The following is a 23,649-nucleotide window of genomic DNA, read 5'->3' on the forward strand; positions in this document are numbered from 1 at the left end:
ATAGGTTCAGGTATGGAAAGATGGCATGCAGAACTTCGTAGTTGTATACCATTACTTTAAATCTGCAAGATAAATACCATGTTTTTTTGAAAATATGGCACCCATATTTTTATGTTTTATTCTCTTGGCATTCTCCGGTTTTTCTTTCATTTTTAGGGACGTGGGGTGGGATGATAGATACCACATGTATAACTTATCAAAATAATTTTTGGAATTGAATGTAATGTAACTATTATTGTGGTTTAAAATTTACAAAGAAAATATAAAAAAAAACAAGTTATTGATCTTATTCATTCTTCCGAAAAGAATCATCAAAGAATATGGGCGCTTCTAAATAAATTGTCTATTTACTTGAATTATTCTGCTTGCCAATGAGTACAAAATGGGGTGAAATAATGCATTTTTAAAATAAATATGATTAAAAAGCTTCCTGTTACCAATCAATATATTCAGACAGTAAACCAGATGTCCAAAAGACAAATGCCACTTGGCATGATGAGTTCTCAATGCTGCCATGACCCACTGGGCAGATACAAGGAACCAGGTGCATATCCCACCATCATACACTTGCCCACAGACAATTTCCACTTGATCAGCCCTCGAGGAAGGTGCAGGAACAGGTTACAGAATATCACCTCTCAGAAGGCAAACAGTGAACCAACTCCAAGGAGTCAGTCCTCCTCCACTGCTCTTTTCTGGAAGCCTTGCAACAGCATCTTGCTCACACACGCAAAATCAATAAAATTGGCCAAATTCTATTTTTTTCTCCCTCAGATTCACCATCTCTTTTGAAGCTAGAAATCAGATTATTCTTCAGTAGCTTCCTCCAGCAGTTGGCTTTTGATGCCGAATCCAGCAGCTCCTCTGACAGCATCTTTGGTAAACCCTGATCCACCCTGGTACTCAATCCAGTTAGAGAACCAAGTTCACCCATTACAGTTCCTCAGTGTCTGGTTAACCCAAAAGTATTAGAATTAAATTAAAACCAGATCTTGCCATATTCCAGATATTTGGCTTCCAGCATCTTTGGCTGCTCAACCTGTTCTCTTTTTGAGAGAACGCTTCTAGGTTCCATCTGCAGCTCATTTCACTTTTTTTGTGTGTATTCTGCAGCTTCCGTTCATTTCCAGTTAAACAGATGTTTTTTTTGGTTCAGAGAACACAAATTACTCAACATAAAGTCAAGTGTTTTTCTCTAATTAATTGGAAAAACATTGCAATGGATAAACAATGAATTACATTGTCAGGGAAGAACTGCACGGGCAGAACTTTTTTCCTCGGTTGCAAGTGTTAGGCACGTAATATGTCAATATGTGTTGCCGTCTGCTTCTCCAAATCAGAAACATAACAATTTCAGCAGAACTGAATTGTCCATGGGGCGAACGCCATATATTGTTATATCACAAGTTTGACGCATGTGACCTCAGATGAATTTTGATTCTCTATCCCCTTTGTGGGTTCTTTTCTTAATTTATTTCCTATAAAGTCAATTAGCCGACTTAAGCGAGTAAATGGGCTGCAGACCAAATGCTTATCCCCTTTGATAATTGGATGAATGGTGGTCCTGACATAAACAGCTGCGTAATTATCCCTGTTGGTAAGATGAAGAATACTTAGCTATAAAAGTAGATGTGTTGGATCAGCATTTTAAAAATCGTACCATAATATTTCCAGCCTGGTGCCTTGGAAACATGCACATGGAGAGAGTGGTGGGAAGATGTGGCAATCCTGGCACTTCCTCAATTGTAATGCAATTTGATTTCATACAAATCCAGAAATGGTGGACACACTCAGCAGGTGAGACATCATTGGTTGAGAGAGAAATATTTCTATTAAATGATCTTTGATCAGAACTGATAAGGATCCAGTTCTGATAAAAGGCCATGACCTGAAACATCAAAAATCAACTCTCCGCACATGTTGTCTGACCTGGAGAAATTCTAGCAGGAACTTTAAACATAGAGCATTACAGCACAGTACAAGCCCTTTAGCCCAAGATGTTATGCCAACCTACAAAAACTTACTCAACAAATTAAATGTTTCCTAACTCATACCTCTCTTTTCTTTCTTACATCCATGTGTCTGTCCAAGAGTCTTTTAAATGTCCCTATTGTGCCATCCTCTACCACTACTGCTGGCAATGCATTCCAGGCACCCATTACTCTGTGTGTAAAAAAAAACTTATCCCTAAGCTTTCATCCCCTCAGCTTATACAGATGTCCTCTGGAATTTGCTACTTTCGTCCGGAGAAAAACATGCTGGCTGTCCACCCCTATCTATGCTTCTCATAATCTTGAAAATCTCTATTTTGCCACATCTCATCCTTCTTCACTCCAAAGTGAAAAGTCCGAGTTCTGCTAACCTCGTCTCTTAAGACAGATTCTCCAATCCAAGCAACATCCTGGTAAATCTCCTCCACACACTTTCTATAGTGTGCACCTCCTTCCTATAATGAGACGATCAGAATTGAACACAATACGCCAAGTGTGGTCTAACCAGAGTTTTATAGAGCTGCAACATTGCCTCTCAACTCTTGAATTTAATCTCTCAACTAATGAAGGCTAGCATACCATAGGTCTTCTCAACTACCCTATCAACCTGCATGGCCACCTTGAGAAATCTATGGATTTGGACCTCAAGGTCCTTCTGCTCTTCCACATTGTACTTCCAGATCATCTAGTAGACCTTACTTGTAGAGAGAGAAAAAAATACATTCTAACAGCACTTAACTACTGAGATATTGGCATTGTTGACATGGCCTACTTTTCATCCTCTTGAAATTACATTTACAAAAATGTGATCAGTGAAAGTGGAGAAGCATTATCCATGGAATTCAGAAGTAATGGCACAAAATTTTAGGAAGTGGCAGGCAGGTAAAAGGGTAGGCTAAAGAATATCAAAGGAGCATTAGTTTATCGTTCTTTCTCTGCCATTCCAAACACACATTTACATTGGGGTTGCAGTGAGAGAGAGCAAGAGAGATATAGAGATCACTGATTGGTCTGGTTAAATCATGTTCCCCACAAACTTGTTGTATATTTCATTTAAATTTTCCATACATTAATTCATGTCAAAATACAAATTATATAATCATATTATCTCCATTATACAAAAAGGTGTTATAAAAAGTCCCCCAAAAATAAAAGGAAAATTAAAATGTTGAGTCTATGTTCTGCAGAGATAAGTTGCCTCAGAATCTCCTGCTTGGTGGAAGGGATCAGGGAAAAGGAGCTCTCCTAATTCATTTGGAAGGAGTACATTTGGGGACATAGGGATATGCAAATTTGATTATTGTTGGGGAAGGCCACGACTGCCACAGGTCACATAAATCTGCCTCAATGCACACGACCAATTTCAGGAAAATATATTATTTTTTCAAAAAAGCCCCTTTAACTCCAAAAACATAATTATCCATCAATTCAATAATCAACTTAGTGCAGTCTTTTAGAACAATGAGATGCATAATGAAGATTCTTAAGCATTCATAGTTCCGTTACGAAATATATTTTTGCATATTCTTTTGCTGGCAATTTGCAGCATCTGAATTTGACTAAATCCCACCACCTAACAACGAATCCTTTTACATTTCAGCTTTGTTTAAAGAAAGTCAAGAACATGTGTCAGGAGACGAGGGAAAGTTACAATTTGTGTGAGAATAATTTAGTCTCCAATGAAAGTCCTTCGTGTATGATCGTTTACCTTATGACCCAAAGTGAGGAATTTGGGAAGTCAGTCAGCACTCCAGCTAGTGATCCCGCTCTAGTTACCCATGAGAATGGAGATGGCGATACAGAGGGAAAATCGTATTGAAGTGTAGCCCAATTTTCCCACCATTGCAAATTCTGACAGCATTCCATATTACCATGATTTAAGTGGCCAGAAACTGTCATGTTTCTCTTTTTAGAAGATAAATCAACACAAATAGAAAGATTGAATTCATAATTCCACGCCAACTCAAAATTGCAGGGAAAGAGAAGACATGTAAAAGTAATAAGTGTTAACAATGATCGTCAGAAAATCTGTTCATGCTCTTTACAAAGCGCCTTATCTAATTTGCCATTGTTAACTCATATATCCCAAGTACCATCTTCACAGACAAAATATATTGTTAACTTTAATCAAAATGCATCAGAATGAAAATCAGATCGTCTCTCCAAAAGAAAATGTAGAAATATAACGTGGTAATCTTTGCCAATTCATTATTTCATTACGTGCTGCCCTTTTCACTCGTATTAGCTCAAGTTAAAACGATGAGAATTACTTACTGTGTTCTTTGCCTTGCCCTACTGTGGTGCAGACACTGGCTTGTGGAGTTACTGGCATCAGGGCTTGTCGAATGGCCTTCTCCCAGCTCTGAGCCACATCTATACCTACTCCTGTGGCAGCCAGGGCATGGTTCTGGTAATTGCCTCCAAGATTCTCTCCCACATAATATACCATGGTGTCAGTTATTATCTCAAAGCAATGAGGGTTGCTGCCTTGAGCCAGATTTGTAAAATCCCGAGGTGGATCCAACTGCAGGATTTCTGACAATGGGATTTCCTGAATGAGAGAGAGCAAATACATGCTTTAGAAACCATTAGGAGCCTGCTTTCAAAACCTGCCGTATGCTAGTTTGAAGGGCAGCACAAATAAGACCAGAAATGTATTCTGTCCTTGAGAATCCACCAGTTATACAGAGCCAACCCAAAAAAGTTGAGCCAATAAGACTGATTCATTTCTTAACTTCCTGAAACAGTATCATAGTTAACAACTTTTAATGAAGGCTGTCGTGGTTTAACTGGAGACCAGATGCATCAAAGATACTAGTACTTTTACTATAATTAGAGACAGTGCTTTTACTGTTTCAGGAGCTGACACGATGCAGAAACTTTATAAACCAGGCCAGGCTAAATGTCTTTGGCCGAGCAGCAGAGTCTATGGACCAATGTTGAATGTGGAGATCTCCGAAATTGAGCAAGGCTGGGGAAATTCCCGCTCTGATTGTGATAAAGGATGGTAAAATCCCACTCAAAGGGGCTATCACTTTAGAGTAATGCAGCAACTGTAACAAACCAAAGGAAATGCCAAAGGAGGAAAATGATAATGTAGCAATTTCTGTTACTTTGTCAGATACATGTTGCAAAATCATATGCATTAAAGTCTCAAAGGTAAATATGACCATCCTATACTAAAGGGCCGCTTCCCTTTATATACTTGTCTCGTCTTGGTTGAGTTACAACACTGCAATCAAAAAGCCGAGAATAATAATTCTGAAAAATCTCATCAAAGCAGCTGGAGAATCTGAAGATGGTGAATTAATCTGGAATATAAAGTTAGTATTGTAACCAATGACGAACAAACTACTTGATTGCTTGAAAAACTTACTCAGGCAACATAATCCTTCATGTTACATGTGGGTTTCAGGAAACAAACTGCTTAATAAGCCACTCAATTCAAGCAGCATCAGGTGTGGGCAATACAAGAACTAAAGAGGAGTGGTACATAATTTAATGTAGTTTTTCCCACAATACATCCTGTGAGAAAATAATATGTTGACTTATGTTTACGATTAGACTGCAATGAATGCAGCTTTAAATGTCGTCACCAGAATCAGAATTTATTGTTGTGAACATCATGTGCATCAAAGGCTCCTGTATCTTTTTCCTGATGGTAGCAGGGTGAAGAAAGAGAGCATGGTCTGGAAGGTGAAGACACTTGAGGATAGGGCAGTGGTTCTCAACCTTTTACCACTCATGTACCACTTTAAGTATTCCCTATGACATAGGTGCTCTGTGATTAGTAGGAGGTGGAAAGAAAAAGTTTGAAATCCACTGTTTTAATCGTACCTATTGACTCATTATGTGCCTGGTTTCATAACTCCAAATGAAATGAGCCAATGACAACTTTTCTCAACCAAAATATTGCAGTAACAATTGGGTCTAGAGCAGTGATTCTCAACTTTCTCTTCCAACTCACATCCCACCTTAAGCAATCCCTCACTAATCACAGAGCTCCGAGGGCATAGGGATTAGTTAAAGTGGTATGTGAGTGGAAAGAAACAGGTCGAGAATCACTAGGATAGAGGCTGCTTTCTTAAGGCACCGCCTCTTGCAGATGTCCTTAATGGGGTGAAGACTGGTGCCCGTGATGTCACAGATTGAGTTAATAACACCTTGGTGTTTTTTCCTGAGCTGAGCGTTGGCACCTCCATACCAGACAGTGATGCAACAGGTCAGAATGCTCTCCATGGTACACCTGTAGAAGTTTTCAAGAGTTTTGGGTGATACACAGAATCTCCTCAAAAGGTAGAGCCACTGGTGAGCCTTCTTTGTGATTGCATCAACATGGTGGCTCTAGGACAGTTGCTAAGAGATGCTGACAGCTAGGAATTTGAAGTTCTTGACACTAAATTATTTTTAAAATCCCAACTATGCCTTCTTACATGGATACCTCATACAAATTATGCAATTAATATTGGCAATTTAACTGTGGAGCTTGTGATTGCAAAATGATAGGTTTAAAATAAATTTGTGAACATTTTTTTTTTATAGACATACAACTCAGTTACAGGCCACTTTGGCCCACTAGTCCATGACACCCAATTTACATCCAATTAACCTACACCCCCGGAACACTTTGAACAGTGGGAGGAAACCAGAGCCCCTGGGGAAAACCCACGCTGGCATGGGGAGAGCGTACAAACTTCTTACAGACAGCATGGGTTTCGAACCCTGGTCCCCATTGCTGGCGCCATAAAGATGCTGAGAGCCAACTGTGCTACCCCTACATGTTCTTTATTCACATCCATAGAACTGCTTTTGTTACTTAAGTCACCTGAACTCAAGAATCATTGCGTTAAAGTACAAACACAATGCTGGAGAAACTCAGCAGATCAAACAGTGTTCTTTATATAGCAAAGATAAAAAATACATAACCGATATTTTGGGCTAGAGCCCTTCACCATTGAGTGAATAAATTCATTGAGTTAATGAATTGTAGTATAAAATCACTTTGTGGTTGTATCGTATAAAGCTCAATCGACAACAGCAAAGAAGGGTTCCACAATGAGATAAGACACTTGATAGTTCACCATAACCTAATATTTTATCAAATGCTTTGATATAAAGATTGCAGCCAGTTTAAACTGCCCCTTGGAGATCCAAACAGTTGACAGTTTTCCTAATTGCTTGCTCAACCTGAATACTAGCTTCAGTTTGGCAGTGAATGAGGCCACGGATAGACATGTCGGTGTGGGAATGGTGTATGGAATTAAAATGGCTGGCCATTAGGAGAATCCTAACCCTCCTACCTATGGAAGCTCTCTTAATAGCCTCTTCATGCCATCCCAAGCAGAAATATCAGCTCTTCCACAAATTCCATTAACCTTGATGAGAATTTCCACTGGAGTAGTTGTCCTTCCCACTCAACCTTTCAAGCCTGCTCTGCTACTTAATAGAATTATGACTGGTCTGACTGCGACCTTAACTCCATGCCTAACCATGGTTACTTTTCATCCCTTTACTTATCAATGTGTGTCTTAAAAATATTTAATTCCACTACTTTCTCAGTAGGAAAGTTCCAAAGACTGAGCTCCGAGAAAAAGAACTGTGCTTTATCTGTTTTAAATGAGTGATTATTTATTTTTAAACTTTGGCCTCTAGTTCTAGATTTTCCCACAAGAGGAAACATCCTGTCTACATCTACATTGCGAAGAGGCCTCAGAATTTTGTATGTTTCAGTCAAGTCGTATCTTACTTTTATAACTCCACTGGAGCGAGGCCTGTCCAACCCTTCTCACCCGCCAACCAGCCAGTTCCAGGTATTAGTCCAGTAAACTTTTCCTGAACAGTTTCCAAAGGATAAACATCCTTCCTTAAATGAGGAATACTATACTATACAATACTATACTCATCATTCATGACATGGAGTCATTTATATAACTGATGCATTACCTACAATTTTGTATCAGTTCCGCTTTCAATAAATGATATTCTGCAAATCAAAACCCAAGTAGATCCTGAATATCTGCAACAAAAACAGTAAATACTGGGGAAAAAACCTCAGGTCAAGTTTTATCTGTGAAAAGAGAAACAGTTTGTTGGCTTTCTTAATTACTGGCCCAACTGCATACTAGCTTCGGCTTGGAAATTCATGAGGCCATGGATAGACATGTTGGTGTGGGAATGGTGTGTGGAATTAAAATGGTTGGCCACTTGGAGGGCCTTAACCTTCCCACTTGTATCCACCAATGACCTCTTACCTGTTAGCCTGCTGGTGAACAGAATGCACAAACCAGCAGTTGCTCCAGGTTCTATCAAGTGACAGTATTTAATTACTTATTCTGACATAGAAAACAGCCATTTGACCAATGTCCAACCTAGCACCTAGTTATTCCCCTGGGACTCGGTGTAGGTGTGCAAAAAGGTTGGTATGGGCACTGTGGGCCAAAAGGCCCTTTTGTTTTGCACTGTATGACTGTGACTAATTATCCCCTGGTGATTATTTTTGCAACGAACCTGAAATAGGGAGCCATTGACAACTACTAATTAACCTACAAGCTCCACCTGCAAGAATGTCAGAGGCAAACTACACTTTAACAGGGAAAATGTCCCAACTCCAGACAGACAGCAGCCAAGTCAGGGTCGAATCTGGACCCCTGAAACTGTGAGACAACAGTCCTAACCACTGCACTACCAAGGAGCCCAATGCCAATGAACACAGAGTGCTACAGAAGTACTTTCAAAGTAATATTTACTGTGGTTTACAACAAGAATCAGCTCAGCATTAACAACTTTTGATCTTTCCATCAATAATCATCTTTATGTGGGCAGAATTTTAAAAAAATCAGTTCTTTCTTAAGGTGGTGATTCAATGGCTGAACTCTGTGTGTGCCCAAGAGATGAGACAGTGACGATACAAAAATGTGAGTAAGATTCCTGCTGAGTACAAGAACCTATGGAAATAATGCTGCAACTGAACTGTCAGTTCAAATTCAAAAACTCTAGTTTCTACGAATTGTCTCATTTTAAAATCTTAGAATTACTTTTGCTTTCAATTTAATTCGACTTCAAATTGGGGTGGGAGGTAGAGCAAGGAGAGTTGAGGTGCCAGGTCAGAGAGCAAGACACCGTGGCCAAGAGGGAGTGGGAGAGAGACAAATGGATGTGTGATTAAGTTGGGCAAAAGATAAAGAAATAGCTGGAGGAGAGGGGACGGGTAGGAGTGCAAAGACAGAATTTAGAATGTGCTGGGATGAAAGAACAATGTGTGGCAAAGAGATAGCAGAGACAAGATGGCTGAGTGGTAATGAATGCATGAGTAGGAGAGAAGCGGTGAGAGTAGTGGAATGTGCGGGACAGGCATGGGACAGGAGTGGTGGATTGGGAGAAACCGAGAACATATTTTCAGTCAGATTTGATTGCAGTTTGATGTTTGCAGCCTAGACTGAAATTTGGCTGCAAAGGAGCATCTACTTTGCAAACTCAAAAACTCTGTGGTCTGAAGTACAGACAGCAAAGTCTCCAGAATCGGAAGCAGATGGGTCACGGCATTATGTGTCAGATCGTTCCATTCAATCTGCAAGGGTGACCCAGAGCTTCCAGCTGCCTGTCACTTGAATTACCCATCTTAATCCACTTGAATCTTTGGCTTCTTACTCTGTTCCAACAAAACTTAATGTTAACTCAAGCAATGTCATCTCATCTCCTGAAAGCACATTCTAGCCTTTGGGACTCAATATCACACTCAACAACTTCAGATAACCCGCCTTTTCTGTTTGGATTAAAACTGGCCGGTTCTAATGAAATGATTTTCTGTCCACAGATACCACAAGACTTGAATTTCCAGCAACTCCTGCACTTTCTCCCGCTCCACTTCGACTCTCCCAGTTCCAGCATCTATTTTTTGTTCCGATTTCTCTTTCTCCTTCATTCTCATTGATCTTTTTGTTACATCTCCACCTCACCATTCTCTAGCACCATTGAGGTCACTCAGACTCTCTCAGTACCCACCCTTTCCTTTAGACAGAGTAGATCTCCAATTTTTAATCCCCAGGGTGGAAGATTGAATACCAGAGGACATAGATTTAAGATGAGATGAGGAAAATGTAAAGGAGATTTTCAAGGAAAATTGTTTTTCTTTTAAGGGCAGCACAGTTAGCGTCATGGTTAGCGTGATGCAGCTAGGGTGTCAGAAATCAGGACTGAGGTTCGTATCCTGCTCTGTCTATAAGGAATTTGTACTGTTATGGTCCCAGAGGACCCCAAAACCCAGCAGCAACAGAAATTCACCAAGACAAATGGCTACTTTAACAAAGTCATTTCTAAATTTTCTTTAAACATAAAAACAGGATCAAACTTTTAATTTATTACTATTAACTTAACCCCTTTCTAATTCTAAGCGCACATGCATGTAATGTGTGTATAACTTCAAAAAAAGTTCTTTGATGCATCGTCCAATCTCACTTCTCACTCCTCCAAGTTCAGGCAATTCTTATACTGTGCATGGAACCAAGTTCAGGCAATTCTTATACTGTGCATGGAATTTTATGAATTTTCACCAGCTCTGGTGGAAATGGTTAAATGGTTACCACTCAGGAAGGTTCTCTTCGGTTTTCAGAGAGAGATTATTATTCATTGGACACACACAAAAATTGATTTACTTCCATCAGTTCTTCGGTGTTTTGCTGAAGAAACTTGCCCCATCAGGGTTTTCCAAATGATAACCTCTTCTTCCAGGTCACCACAGAGTTCCTCTTCTTTCCCTTATTTCAGGAGAAACGCTCTATCCAGCCACTTCCCCTTGTAAGGACCACAAGGGTTTTCAACAGGCTGAACTCAGAACTCACAACCCATCTTCAAAATGAGGTTTTCAACAAGCCTGCCAGCTTGTTGTGCTGCAAACTCCAGAGTCCTCTGCAGCAAACTCTCTCTCCAAAGAATCACATTCTCTTTCTCTGCTTTTAAAAACCAGAACCTCTCTTAAATCACCAAACAGGTTGCTGGCTCCAAAATAAATTCATGAAAGATCTTATCAGTTCTCCAAGATGGGCTCTTCTTCTTTCACCTCCTTGTGTCATTGGGCCTGGAGTGTCTGGTTTGTACAGAGCTCTCGCATTTTAAATGAGGTCTAGTTTGTGAAATGTTTGTTTACCACACTAAAACCCCCACAATCTCTCTCTTCCAAAAACATATCTATACATCATCTAAAATATGATATAATCAGTCACAGTATGTTTTTCCTGCGTCTGCATGGATTTTCCCTGGGTACTCCGGTTTCCTCCCACCTTTCAAAATGTACCAGGGATTGTATGTTAATGGTGTGAGAGATAAGTCCGGGCACAGGGAAAGCAGCGGCGGCCCCGGCACCGGTCCGGGCAGAGGGTAGGCGGCGGCGGCCCCGATCCGGGTAAGAGCAAAGGGGAGGCGGCGGCCCCGGCCTCGGTCGAGTGAGGCAGGCGGAGGTCCCGGTCTGGGCAGAAAGTAGGAGGCGGCGGCCCTAGTCCGGGCACAGGGAAAGCAGCGGCGGCCCTGGCCCTGGTCCGGGCAGAGGATAGGTGGCGGCGGCCCCGATCCGGGCAAGAGCAAAGTGGAGGCGGCGGCCCCGGCCTCGGTCGAGTGAGGCAGGCGGAGGCCCCGGTCCGGGCAGAAAGTAGGAGGCGGTGGCCCCGGTCTGGGCACAGGGAAAGCAGCGGCGGCCCTGGCCCCGGTCCGGGCAGAGGGTAGGCTGCAGCGGCCCCGATCCGGGCAAGAGCTAAGGGGAGGCGGCGGCCCTGGCCTCGGTTGAGTGAGGCAGGCGGAGGTCCCGGTCCGGGCAGAAAGTAGGAGGAGGCGGCCCCGGTCCGGGCACAGGGAAAGCAGCGGCGGCCCCGGTCCGGGGCAGAGGGTGGGCGGCGGCGGCCCCGATCCGGGCAAGAGCAAAGGGGAGGCAGCGGCCCCGGCCTCAGTCAAGTGAGGCAGGCGGAGGCCACGGTCCGGGCAGAAAGTAGGAGGCGGCGGCCCCAGTCCGGGTACAGGGAAAGCAGAGGCGGCCTCGGCCCCGGTCCGGGCAGTATGGACCGACCTAGGAGGGGAGGCAGACCCCTCCAGCCCGGGGAGGCAGACCCCTCCAGCCCGGGGAGGCAGACCCCTCCAGCCCGGGGAGGCAGACCCCTCCAGCCCGGGTAGGAAACCTGCAAAGGAGAAGGCCACTCAGATATAAAACCTACGACCCAAGGACCTCGCTGCCACGTCCCAGCTTGCTTGGCCACGGCACAAGAACCATGGTGTAAAGGGTGGGGCCAGTACTGCGCGCACTGCACTCCACCTAAAAGCTCCTTTGTGCAGGCCCGAGGACAGGTCCACATTCTCCCCCTCCACGGCCTCCCCCTCCACGGCCTCCCCCTCTCCACGGCCTCCCCCTCTCCACGGCCTCCCCCTCTCCACGGCCTCCCCCTCTCCACGGCCTCCCCCTCTCCACGGCCTCCCCCTCTCCACGGCCTCCCCCTCTCCACGGCCTCCCCCTCTCCACGGCCTCCCCCTCTCCACGGTCTCCCCCTCTCCACGGCCTCCCCCTCTCCACGGCCTCCCCCTCTCCACGGCCTCCCCCTCCACGGCCTCCCCCTCCACGGCCTCCCCCTCCACGGCCTCCCCCTCCACGGCCTCCCCCTCAGAAGATGCTCACAAACTCAAGCTAGCATGCTGGAACATCAGAACCATGCTAGACAAGGCTGACAGCCACCGACCTGCTCCAGCTCGCTCAACAGCCCCTAAGGCTAGAGCTGGATGAGGTCCTCACTCGGGAAGAGACATATAAGGCAATTGAACAACTGAAAAGTGGCAAAGTAGCAGGTATGGATGGAATCCCCCCCAGAGGTCTGGAAGGCTGGCGGCAGAACTCTGCATGTCATACTGCATGAGTTTTTCAAGCTTTGTTGGGACCAAGGAAAACTGCCTCAGGACCTTCCTGATGCCACCATCATCACCCTGTACAAAAACAAAGGCGAGAAATCAGACTGCTCAAACTACAGGGGAATCACGCTGCTCTCCATTGCAGGCAAAATCTTTGCTAGGATTCTCCTAAATAGAATAATACCTAGTGTCGCCGAGAACGTTCTCCCAGAATCACAGTGCGGCTTTCGCGCAAACAGAGGAACTACTGACATGGTCTTTGCCCTCAGACAGCTCCAAGAAAAGTGCAGAGAGTAAAACAAAGGACTCTACATCACCTTTGTTGACCTCACTAAAGCCTTCGACACCGTGAGCAGGAAAGGGCTTTGGCAAATACTAGAGCGCATCGGATGCCCCCTAAAGTTCCTCAATGTGGTTATCCAACTGCACGAAAGCCAACAAGGTCGGGTCAGATACAGCAATGAGCTCTCTGAACCTTTCTCCATTAACAATGGCGTGAAGCAAGGTTGCGTTCTCGCACCAACCCTCTTTTCAATCTTCTTCAGCATGATGCTGAACCAAGCCATGAAAGACCTCAACAATGAAGATGCTGTTTACATCCGGTACCGCACGGATGGCAGTCTCTTCAATCTGGGGTGCCTGCAAGCTCACACCAAGACACAAGAGAAACTTGTCCGTGAACTACTCTTTGCAGACGATGCCGCTTTAGTTGCCCATTCAGAGTCAGCTCTTCAGCGCTTGACGTCCTGTTTTGCGGAAACTGCCAAAATGTTTGGCCGGGAAGTCAGCCTGAAGAAAACTGAGGTCCTCCATCAGTCAGCTCCCCACCATGACTACCAGCCCCCCCACATCTCCATCGGGCACACAAAACTCAAAACGGTCAACCAGTTTACCTATCTCGGCTGCACCATTTCATCAGATGTACAGATCGACAACGAGATAGACAACAGACTCGCCAAGGCAAATAGCGCCTTTGGAAGACTACACAAAAGAGTCTGGAAAAACAACCAACTGAAAAACCTCACAAAGATAAGCGTATACAGAGCCGTTGTTATACCCACACTCCTGTTCGGCTCCGAATCATGGGTCCTCTACCGGCATCACCTACGGCTCCTAGAAAGCTTCCACCAGCGTTGTCTCCGCTCCATCCTCAACATTCATTGGAGCGACTTCATCCCTAACATCGAAGTACTCGAGATGGCAGAGGCCGACAGCATCCAATCCACGCTGCTGTAGATCCAACTGCGCTGGGTAGGTCACGTCTCCATAATGGAGGACCATCGCCTTCCCAAGATCGTGTTATATGGCGAGCTCTCCACTGGCCACCGTGACAGAGGTGCACCAAAGAAGAGGTACAAGGACTGCCTAAAGAAATCTCTTGGTGCCTGCCACATTGAACACCGCCAGTGGGCTGATATCACCTCAAACCGTGCATCTTGGCGCCTCACAGTTTGGCGGGCAGCAACCTCCTTTGAAGAAGACCGCAGAGCCCACCTCACTGACAAAAGACAAAGGAGGAAAAACCCAACACCCAACCCCAACCAATCAATTTTCCCCTGCAACCGCTGCAACCGTGTCTGCCTGTCCCGCATCAGACTTGTCAGCCACAAATGAGCCTGCAGCTGACGTGGACATTTACCCCCTCCATAAATCTTCGTCCGCGAAGCCAAGGCAAAGAAAGAAATAAAGCCAGTATGAATAAGATAAGGATAGATAATAGAATGTAGGAAGTAAAGTTAGTTTGGATAAGATAAGGGTCTTCTAGCCTTAGACAGAATTAGCAAGTTCTGCATATAAGAAGGTTGTAGCCCTGAGAATCGGGAAGGTGTGAATTAGAACAAAGGCAGGTTTGTCAATAAGGTCAATAAGGACAATGACATGATGGGACACCGACAGGATACCCTCTGGTCCTCCAAGTTCACAGACCATAGTCAGACAGGATTGCCTAATGCCAAACTCATCCAAGAGGCAGAAGAATGTAAGGGGGAGGGTACTTCTATACTGAAATCAACTGTATAAAAGTTGGGTGAGCCCCAGGATATGTGTATATTCCCAGGATAAGGGGAAGCACCCAACTTTGCATTGTTGTATAATAAACGTTCTTTGTTCTCAATTTTTGTCTCCAGCAAATTCTATGAAGGTCCTTCTTTTTCTGACAAATGGGGACTCGTCCGGGATCCCACTCCCTCCACTGACAGAGTGCCCGACGACGGGGGTAGGTGCACCCCAGCTGATTCAGCTGGACTCACGGATGGCTGGTGACTGGTCAGTGGATGAAGCGAGTGATATCCGAGAAGAGGCATTGAGAACAAATGACGGGTGGACGTTAAGGAAGCATGCTAGGAATAGCTACTGGATCCCCGGTAAGAGGAATTTTACTTACCTGTTAGTATGGGAGGTGTGAGTAGCAAGGGAAATAGTGCTAAGGACGGGACTATCAGATAACTAAGCAAAGTCCGTTAGGATTAATGCTATCTGATTGGGGTGCGGGGAAAACCCGTGGGAAAGACAAACAGACCATGGTCAGGTATTGCTGTCTGGAATGGGTTAAAAGTCCGATAAAAGGGAGTTCGGTATATTGGCCAAAGCTCGGATCCGAGGATGACTGGATGTGTCAGGCATTGAACATCTGGCTCTATCAAAACCAAAGAGATAATATTGAGAGCAGGGAATATGCAGCCTGCTGGCTCAGTGGATCGGTTGATCAACTGGTTTTGAATGAAAAGGAATGTAAGGACAAGAAGGATGAGGAACCTTTTGTCCCTGAAACACAAGGATGGGATGTGTTACATTCCCTTCCTCCACCTTATGCTCCTCCTATGCCGGCTCTTATCTTTCCCCTCTCTCCTATGCTCTACCCTTCTGCACCTTCCCCTCCTCCCCCACAGCTAAAGAAAGGAGAAGAAAGTAGGGGTGGTATGATGACCTGTTCATAAAGTACTAGATTACCACCTCAAATGACAAGAGAGGGAGGAGACTTTGATTCAAAACAGTGTGAGACCCTCCGGGAGGGAAGGGCAGAACCCTTTGATTCATTTCCCGGAGAGCAGGAATCTAGACATTATAAAGGAGAGGATAAGCCAGAAATTAACTGGATGAGACCTTTACGGGAAGTTCCCATGGGAGGGGGTCTCGGTTTTGTAAATGTGCCCCTGACTAGTACGGAGGTGCATAATTTTAAGAGAGAATGCCCAATAAACAGAAAGGAAAGGCTAAGATTTTGATGCAGGCAGTCAAGGAAGTCGTGGAGGGACAGCAAGGAAAGGGTAGGGGCTGTGTGCCAGCTCCTGGACATTGGGAGGAACTCCGGGAGTGGGAGAGTAGAGACCAGAGCAGGGGCAAGGGTAGAGGGGAATTCTGGGGATGACGACTGTTCCTGGGACCTCGTGGTAATCCCGGTAGGAATTGGGAAACAGGAGTATTAGTTTGCTACCATTGTAAAAGGAGGGACATTTTAAGAGAGAATGCCCAATGCGAGCCAGGGAGACGCGACCTTACGCACTGATGTGTTGGAATACAGGGGTTAATTAATCATAGAAAATATGTAGAATATTATATGCTTATGTACTATTCAGTTTGTATACATGAATCCAGTACTATGTAACAATTTAATATTTACCTCATGGTGAAGGGAAAGAGTAATGTAAGTAAGGGGCAGCCACAGTATGTAGCAAAGTTGGCTGATTACAGTAGGTTTAGAATCGTCTACTCCCAAAATACAAAAGAGAGGATATGTATGAAACAATTTGCAAAAGGAGGTGTTGATTAGCACAAACAAAAAGAATCTGACAGAGACTGTCAGAAACAAAGAGAATGGAACAGTAAGAAGCTAAGACAGAAGGAGGTGTTTAGTAGAACAGAAGAATATGGCCAGATGAGAACAAAAGAAATAATTAGAAATATCTGGGGTATGAATTGATATCTGATCAAAACAACAGGATATTCTGACCTTGAGGATTAAGATGGGAGCTCTACACCCCAGATAACTGCAGAGCAGGAAATTACATGATAAATCTTATGCAAGAAATCTAGCAAAGAAAGCCAACTTTTGTTCTGCATGATAATGAAATCTAGCAAAGGAAGCCAACTTTTGTTCTGTATAAGGTTGAGCTATATAAACTGTAGAGACTGGACAGTAGAGGTCAGTCTTGGGGAATAGCTCACTGTGCAGGTGACCTATGAACTAACGACTGAACCAGAGCTCTGTTAAGCTTTATTCTTATGCTGTGTAATAAACTGATTCTCCTATCACTTCATTTAACGAACACGCTGGACTCAGACGACACATAGACTAAATTAAGGGTAGGGTAAAGCCAGAGTTCGACAGATGGAAGCAGATTATGAATAGGGGGGATCACGGTTCTCAGTCAATACACACCGTGGGGCTGCACGGAGAACCATTGGTAAATTTAAGCATAGAACCCCACAGTGACAAGATGACCTTTTTAGTAGATTCTGGGACAGCCCGGTTTAGTATTTTACAACCACCCGAGGGTGTTAAGATAGAGGGGACAGTGATGATTTCGGGAGTAGGAGGAAGAGATTTTACGGTCCCTGTATTAAGGGATGTAAGAATACAAATGGGAGAAAAGATAATAACAGGATATTTTACTAGTTCCCCAAGCTGGAGTTTGTTTGTTAGGATGAGATTTACAGGACCAATTGGCTATCGGCACCAGACCACAGGAATCGGGTATCGGGGTTCAATTTTATGTATTAAGCGAGGAAGATCGAGAACTAATAAATCCTGGAGTATGGGCAGAAAGAGGCAATAGAGGAGTGTTAGATATTCCTCCCCTGCAAGTTACTCTAAAAGATCCTGAGCAAGTAATTAGACGAAAGCAGTATCCAATTCCTATGGCTGGCCGAAAGGAGCTGCAGCCAGTAATTGACCAGTTGGTGAAAGATGGTATACTCGAACCTTGTATTCACCTTTTAATACCCCAATTTTACCTGTCCAAAAACTTGATGGTACCTATCGATTAGTGGAGGACTTGAGGGAGCTGAACAAAATTATTTTCACCCGTCACCCGGTTGTACCTAATCCATATAACCATACAACCATTTACACCTATACAATAATGGGTAAAATCGATCCCCATAGTAAATGGTTTAGTGTGATTGACCTCAAAGATGCTTTCTGGACCTGTCCGTTAGCAACAGATAGCAGAGACATGTTTGCCTTTGAATGGGAAAATCCTTTTACTGGACGCAAGAATCAATACCGGTGGACGGTCCTTCCCCAGGGCTTTACAGAATCACCAAATTTACTAGATGAGGCTCCTCAGAGAGAGAATTGCCAGTTGATACAATATGTTGATGATTTGTTAAGTACGGAAAAAATGTATGTATTAGTTAAACAGTATACTGTTGAACTTTTGAATTTTCTGGAGAATAAGGGTCTCTGGGTGAGCGAATCCAAATTACAATTTGTTCAATCAGAAGTTAAATACTTAGGTCATCTGGTAAGTCAGGGAACTAGGAAAATAAGTCCAGAGAGGATACGTGGTATTCTATAGATCCCACCTCCCAAGAATGCCCAAGAACTTAGGAAATTCCTTGGTTTAGTGGGATACTGTAGAATCTGGATTGAAAATTATTCTAGCCTGGTCAGATTTCTCTATGATAAACTCACGATTCTAGGGGGCGAAGCTGTTGTCTGGACAGAGGAAGAGATTAAAGATTTTAACTTGGAGAAACAGCACCTTATTAGTGCCCCAGTGTTGGCTTTACCCAACCTAAATAAGCCATTTGACCTATATACCAATGCAAAAGGAGGTGTAGCCACCGGAATACTAACACAAGAGAGGGCAGGCTGTAATCAGCCAGTTGCTTTTCTGTCAAAAGTTTTAGACCCTGTTTGTCATGGTTGGCCAGAGTGTGTGCAAGCCATCGCAGCCACTGCTATTTTAGTTGAGGAAGGACGAAAGATTACGTTTGGTGCCCTGATGATAGTTCACACCCCTCACACAGTCCGCAATATTCTCTTATAACGTGCTGGAAGGTGGCTCACAGACTCTAGTATTTTAAAATATGAAGCGATCCTAATGGATAGGGATGATTTGACCCTGATTATGAATAAAGAACACAATCCAGCAGCTTTCTTGGTTTCTCCAAATTCTGACAATACCATAAATGAGTTAGAGCATGTATGTTTAGAGGTAATAGATTTACAGACCAAAATTAGAGAGGATTTAAGCGATGAGCCTTTACAGGAGGGTGAAAGGTGGTTTATTGATGGATCATCCCGTTGCATTGATGGCACTCGCTATAGCGGGTATAGTGTAGTGGATGGGAAAGAAGGAGTGGTGATTGAAGCCGGTCACCTTCCCGGTCATTGGTCAGCACAATCTTGTGAATTGTATGCCCTCTGTAGAGCTCTCCAGGGTCCAGAGAACAAGGTGGGCACGATTTACACAAACTCAAAGTACGCTTTTGGTGTATTGCACACCTTTGGGAAGATCTGGAAAGAGCGGGGAATGATAACTGGAAAAGGACAAAAGTTGATCCATGAAAACTTAATTGTCCAATCTCTAGATGCTCTTACATTACCTGAGGAAATAGCTGTAGTTCATGTATGAAGCCATCAAAGTGGTGACAGTCCTGAAGCACAGGGGAACACACAGGCAGATGCAGCTGCCAAACAGGCTGCGCCCACGGAGAAAATAGACATGCAGCTGTTACTGCTCACCCCTGGAGTATCCTATTCATTCTATTAAACCTGGTGATTGGGTATATGTAAAAGCATGGCAAGATCACCAACTAAAACCTGTCTGGGATGGCCCCTATTGTGTACTTTTGATTACAGACACTGCTGTGCGAACGAAAGGGATGGAGCCACATCCAACGAATTAAACGAGCTGCTGAACCACAGACTAACGACATTGATAATCTACCCTCCACCTGGCGTGCAGTCCTTCATCCTTCTGACCTGAAATTACACTGCGCCGGGAAAAAGTGCTGTAATGTTGTTTTTACCATTTGCTGTTTTGTTTACTTGTTGGTTCCCAATTTTTGGGAAATCACCAAATTGCCAACAATGTATTAAGTCCTCCTGGAATAGGGGCAGCAGAGGTGACAATTATTTACCTTTAGAATATAGACAGGGCACAGATATAAAGTATAGTCATAGTGGGGTATGGGTTAATATAGGATCCCAACATGGACCAGGGGAACAGAACGGCTCTAGAGGAGTAGATTTGATTTGTATTTTGGCCTCTACAGGTATTAAAAAGAGGAGTTTTAAAGGGATAGCACAAAGAAGATGGTGGGACAATGACAGACAGAATGTTAGTCAGGATTGTACATGTAGCAGAGATAGAGTGAATACATATGCTAATGTTCACAGACAGGCTGCAACTCACAGGTTCAGTGACAAGAAACACCCCTCCCCAACTTGGTCTCCTGTAAATCATTCTTTGGGTCACACAGACATTCGGAATGTTAAGAACCACCACTGTAAGGGGAGTTCCAGTTGTAAACGACGTAAGCTGCTCCAGAACACCACAGCTGCTTGGCTTTTAAATCGTTTAATCAGACTCCAGCCTTGGAGATCATCACCGAACAGACAGTGATGGCCCTGAATTTATGGGCTGAAGAAAGACGACAGTTCAACAAAACCGTCTGGCTCTCGATTACTCATTGGCTGCTGAAGGCAGCGTTTGTGAAAGACTGGTTAATGACAATTCTCACAACGGTCAGGCAGTTAAAGACACTTCTTCAGGAGTTCAAAAATCTTCCCATGCCCAGGTTCAGACTTGGCAACCTTGGTCCGGTGTGGGATGGACTAGACTTTTTATTGGTAACTGGAGTCTGATACCCACAGCCCTTATAGCAGCTGGAATCACTATTCTGGCCATTATGGTGCTCCCCTGGCTAAAGACTTGTGTGCAGTATTTAATTCAACGGACCCCTCGTCAGATCACTATAACGCAAAAGATGTATGTTTCCCAAATTCTGTCTGATGATGCTGAGACTGCAGTTCGTTTACTGACTCGCTGGGAAAAAGACCAAGTTTACAAGTAATACATTCCAGTTGAGAATTCACGAAGCGTAGCTAAAAGAAAAGTGAGGATTGTGAGAGATGAGTAAAAACTGATATAAAAATATGAAGATGAGGAAACTAGTATAGATATATGTGTAATGAATAAAGCCAGTATGAATAGGATAAGAATAGATATTAGAATGTAGGAAGTAAAGTTAGTCTGAATAAGATAAGGGTCTTCTAGCCTTAGAGAGAATCAGCAAGTTCACCAGCATGAATAAGTTAAGGATAGATAATAGATAATGACATGATGGGACACCAACGGATACCCCCTGCTCCTCCAAGTTCACAGAAACAGCACGTAGGCAGACAGGATTGCCTAATGCCAAACTCATCCAGGAGGCAGAAGAATGTAAGGGGGAGGGTACTTCTTTTCTTCTTCTTTGGCTTGGCTTCGCGGATGAAGATTTATGGAGGGGGTAAATGTCCACGTCAGCTGCAGGCTCGTTTGTGGCTGACAAGTCCGATGCGGGACAGGCAGACACGGTTGCAGCGGTTGCAGGGGAAAATTGGTGGGTTGGGGTTGGGTGTTGGGTTTCTCCTCCTTTGCCTTTTGTCAGTGAGGTGGGCTCTGCGGTCTTCTTCAAAGGAGGTTGCTGCCCGCCGAACTGTGAGGCGCCAAGATGCACGGTTTGAGGCAATATCAGCCCACTGGCGGTGGTCAATGTGGCAGGCACCAAGAGATTTCTTTAGACAGACCTTGTACCTTTTCTTTGGTGCACCTCTGTCACGGTGGCCAGTGGAGAGCTTGCCATATAACACGATCTTGGGAAGGCGATGGTCCTCCATTCTGGAGACGTGACCATCGCCTTCCCAAGATCGGAGGGTACTTCTATACTGAAATCAACTGTATAAAAGTTGGGTGAGCCCCAGGATATGTGTGTATTCCCAGGGTAAGGGGAAGCACCCAACTTTGCATTGTTGTATAATAAACGTTCTTTGTTCTCAATTTTTGTCTCCAGCAAATTCTGTGAAGGTACTTCTGTTTCTCACAATGGGGTATAATTGGGTGGCACAAACTCATTGGTCAAAATGGCCTGTTACTGTGCAGTATGACTAAATTTTAAAAATAAAGTTATAATTTTAAATTTAAAACATAAGAGATGAGAGCAGGAATCAGCCATCTGGCCCGTTGAGCCCGCTCTGCCATTCAATGAGATCATAGCTGATCTGATGATCGGCTCATCTCCACCTATCTGCCTTTACGCCATATCCCCTAATTCCCGAGAATGAAGGTGGGGCTGCTAAAAGAGGCAACATGTGCCTGGAGGCAGAGGTTGGAGAGGTCCTAAATGCGTCAATATTCACAGGAGAAAAGGACCTTGATCACGGTGAGATCGAAATTGAACAGGCCTGTGTGCCGGAGATTAAGGAAGTGGAAGTGTTGTATCTTCTTAAAATCATCAAGATTGATGTCCCCGAGGCCAGACCCCAGACTGTTATGGAAAGTGAGAGAAGAGATAGTTGGGGCAGTAGCTATGAATCCTTTGGCCGCAGGGGAGGTGGCAGAGCATTGGAAAATGGCAAATGTAGTCCCCTTGTTTAAAAAAGGTAATAGGGAGAATCTTGGGAATTATAGTCCAGTGAGTTTCACGTCAGTGGTGTGCAAACTATTGGAGAGGATTCTTAAGGATAGGATCTCATGAGCATTTGGAAAAGTACAGTCTCCTCAAGGATAGTCAGCATGGCTTTGTGAAAGGAGGGTCATGCCTCACATTTAATTGGGTTTTTTGAGGAGGTAACAAAATAAATTGATGAGGGTAGGGCAGTAGATGTGATCTACATGGATGTTAGCAAGGTATTTGATAAGGACCCCCATGAGAGACTCTTCCAGAAAGTCATGAGGCATGGGATCAGTGGAACCTTGGATGTATGGATAAACAATTGATGTGTAGGAAGAAAGCAGAGAGTAGGAATGGAAGGTAAGTATTCTGCCTTGAGTTTGGTAACTAGTGGAGTGGTGCAGGGATCTGTTCTGGGACCCTTGTTCTTTGTGATTTTCATAAATGATCTGGATGAAGAGGTGGAAGGATGGGCCAGTAAGTTTGTGGATGACACGAAGGTTGGAAGAGTTGTGGATGGAGCTGAAGGTTGTTGAAGGTTACAAGAGTCTATAGACAGGATGCAGAGTTGGGCAGAAAAGTGGCAGATGGATTTCAATCCTGTTAAGTGTCAGATGATGCATTTTGGAAGGACAAACCTGAAGGCTGATTTCAGGGTTAATAGTTGGTTATTTAAGAGTGTGGATGACCAGAGGGACCTTGGGGTTCAAATCCATAAACTCCTCAAGGTCACTGCACAGGTTGATGGGATAGTTAAGAAGCCCTATGGGATGCTGAGATTCATTAATAGGAGGATTGAATTCAGAAGTAGAGAAGTCATGTGGCAACACTACAAATCTCTGGTAAGACCACACTTAGGTATTAAGTTCCATTCTGGTCACCTCATTACAGAATGGATGTGGAAGTTATGGAGTGGGTGCAGAGGAGATCTACCAGGATGTTGTCTGGATTGGAAACAAGTCTATGAAGCAAGGTTAGCAGAGCTGCAAATGTTCACTTTTGAGCATAGAAGGATGAGAGGAGACTTGATAGAGGTCTACAAGATTATGAGAGGCATAGATGGTGGGGGGGGGGGGGGGGGGGGAGGGGGACACAGCCAGCACCTGTTTCCCAGGGTAGGATCAGCAAACACCAGAGGACACATATACAAAGAAAGGAGGGAAGTTTAGAGGAT

General features: G+C 44.1%; 1 protein-coding gene across 2 annotated transcripts in view; it reads right to left on the reverse strand.

The window, feature by feature from the left end:
• prkd3 (protein kinase D3) overlaps window positions 1-23,649 on the reverse strand; it is a 384,168-nt gene that overhangs the window by 34,270 nt on the left and 326,249 nt on the right. For both annotated transcript variants that reach the window (XM_069930973.1, XM_069930972.1), the window contains exon 11: window positions 4,266-4,542. In XM_069930973.1, coding sequence (XP_069787074.1) covers window positions 4,266-4,542 — 277 coding nt within the window. The remainder of the gene's footprint in view (window positions 1-4,265; window positions 4,543-23,649) is intronic.

This window comes from Narcine bancroftii, chromosome 4 (assembly GCF_036971445.1).
Source record: "Narcine bancroftii isolate sNarBan1 chromosome 4, sNarBan1.hap1, whole genome shotgun sequence".
In the NCBI taxonomy this organism is placed as follows: domain Eukaryota; kingdom Metazoa; phylum Chordata; class Chondrichthyes; order Torpediniformes; family Narcinidae; genus Narcine; species Narcine bancroftii.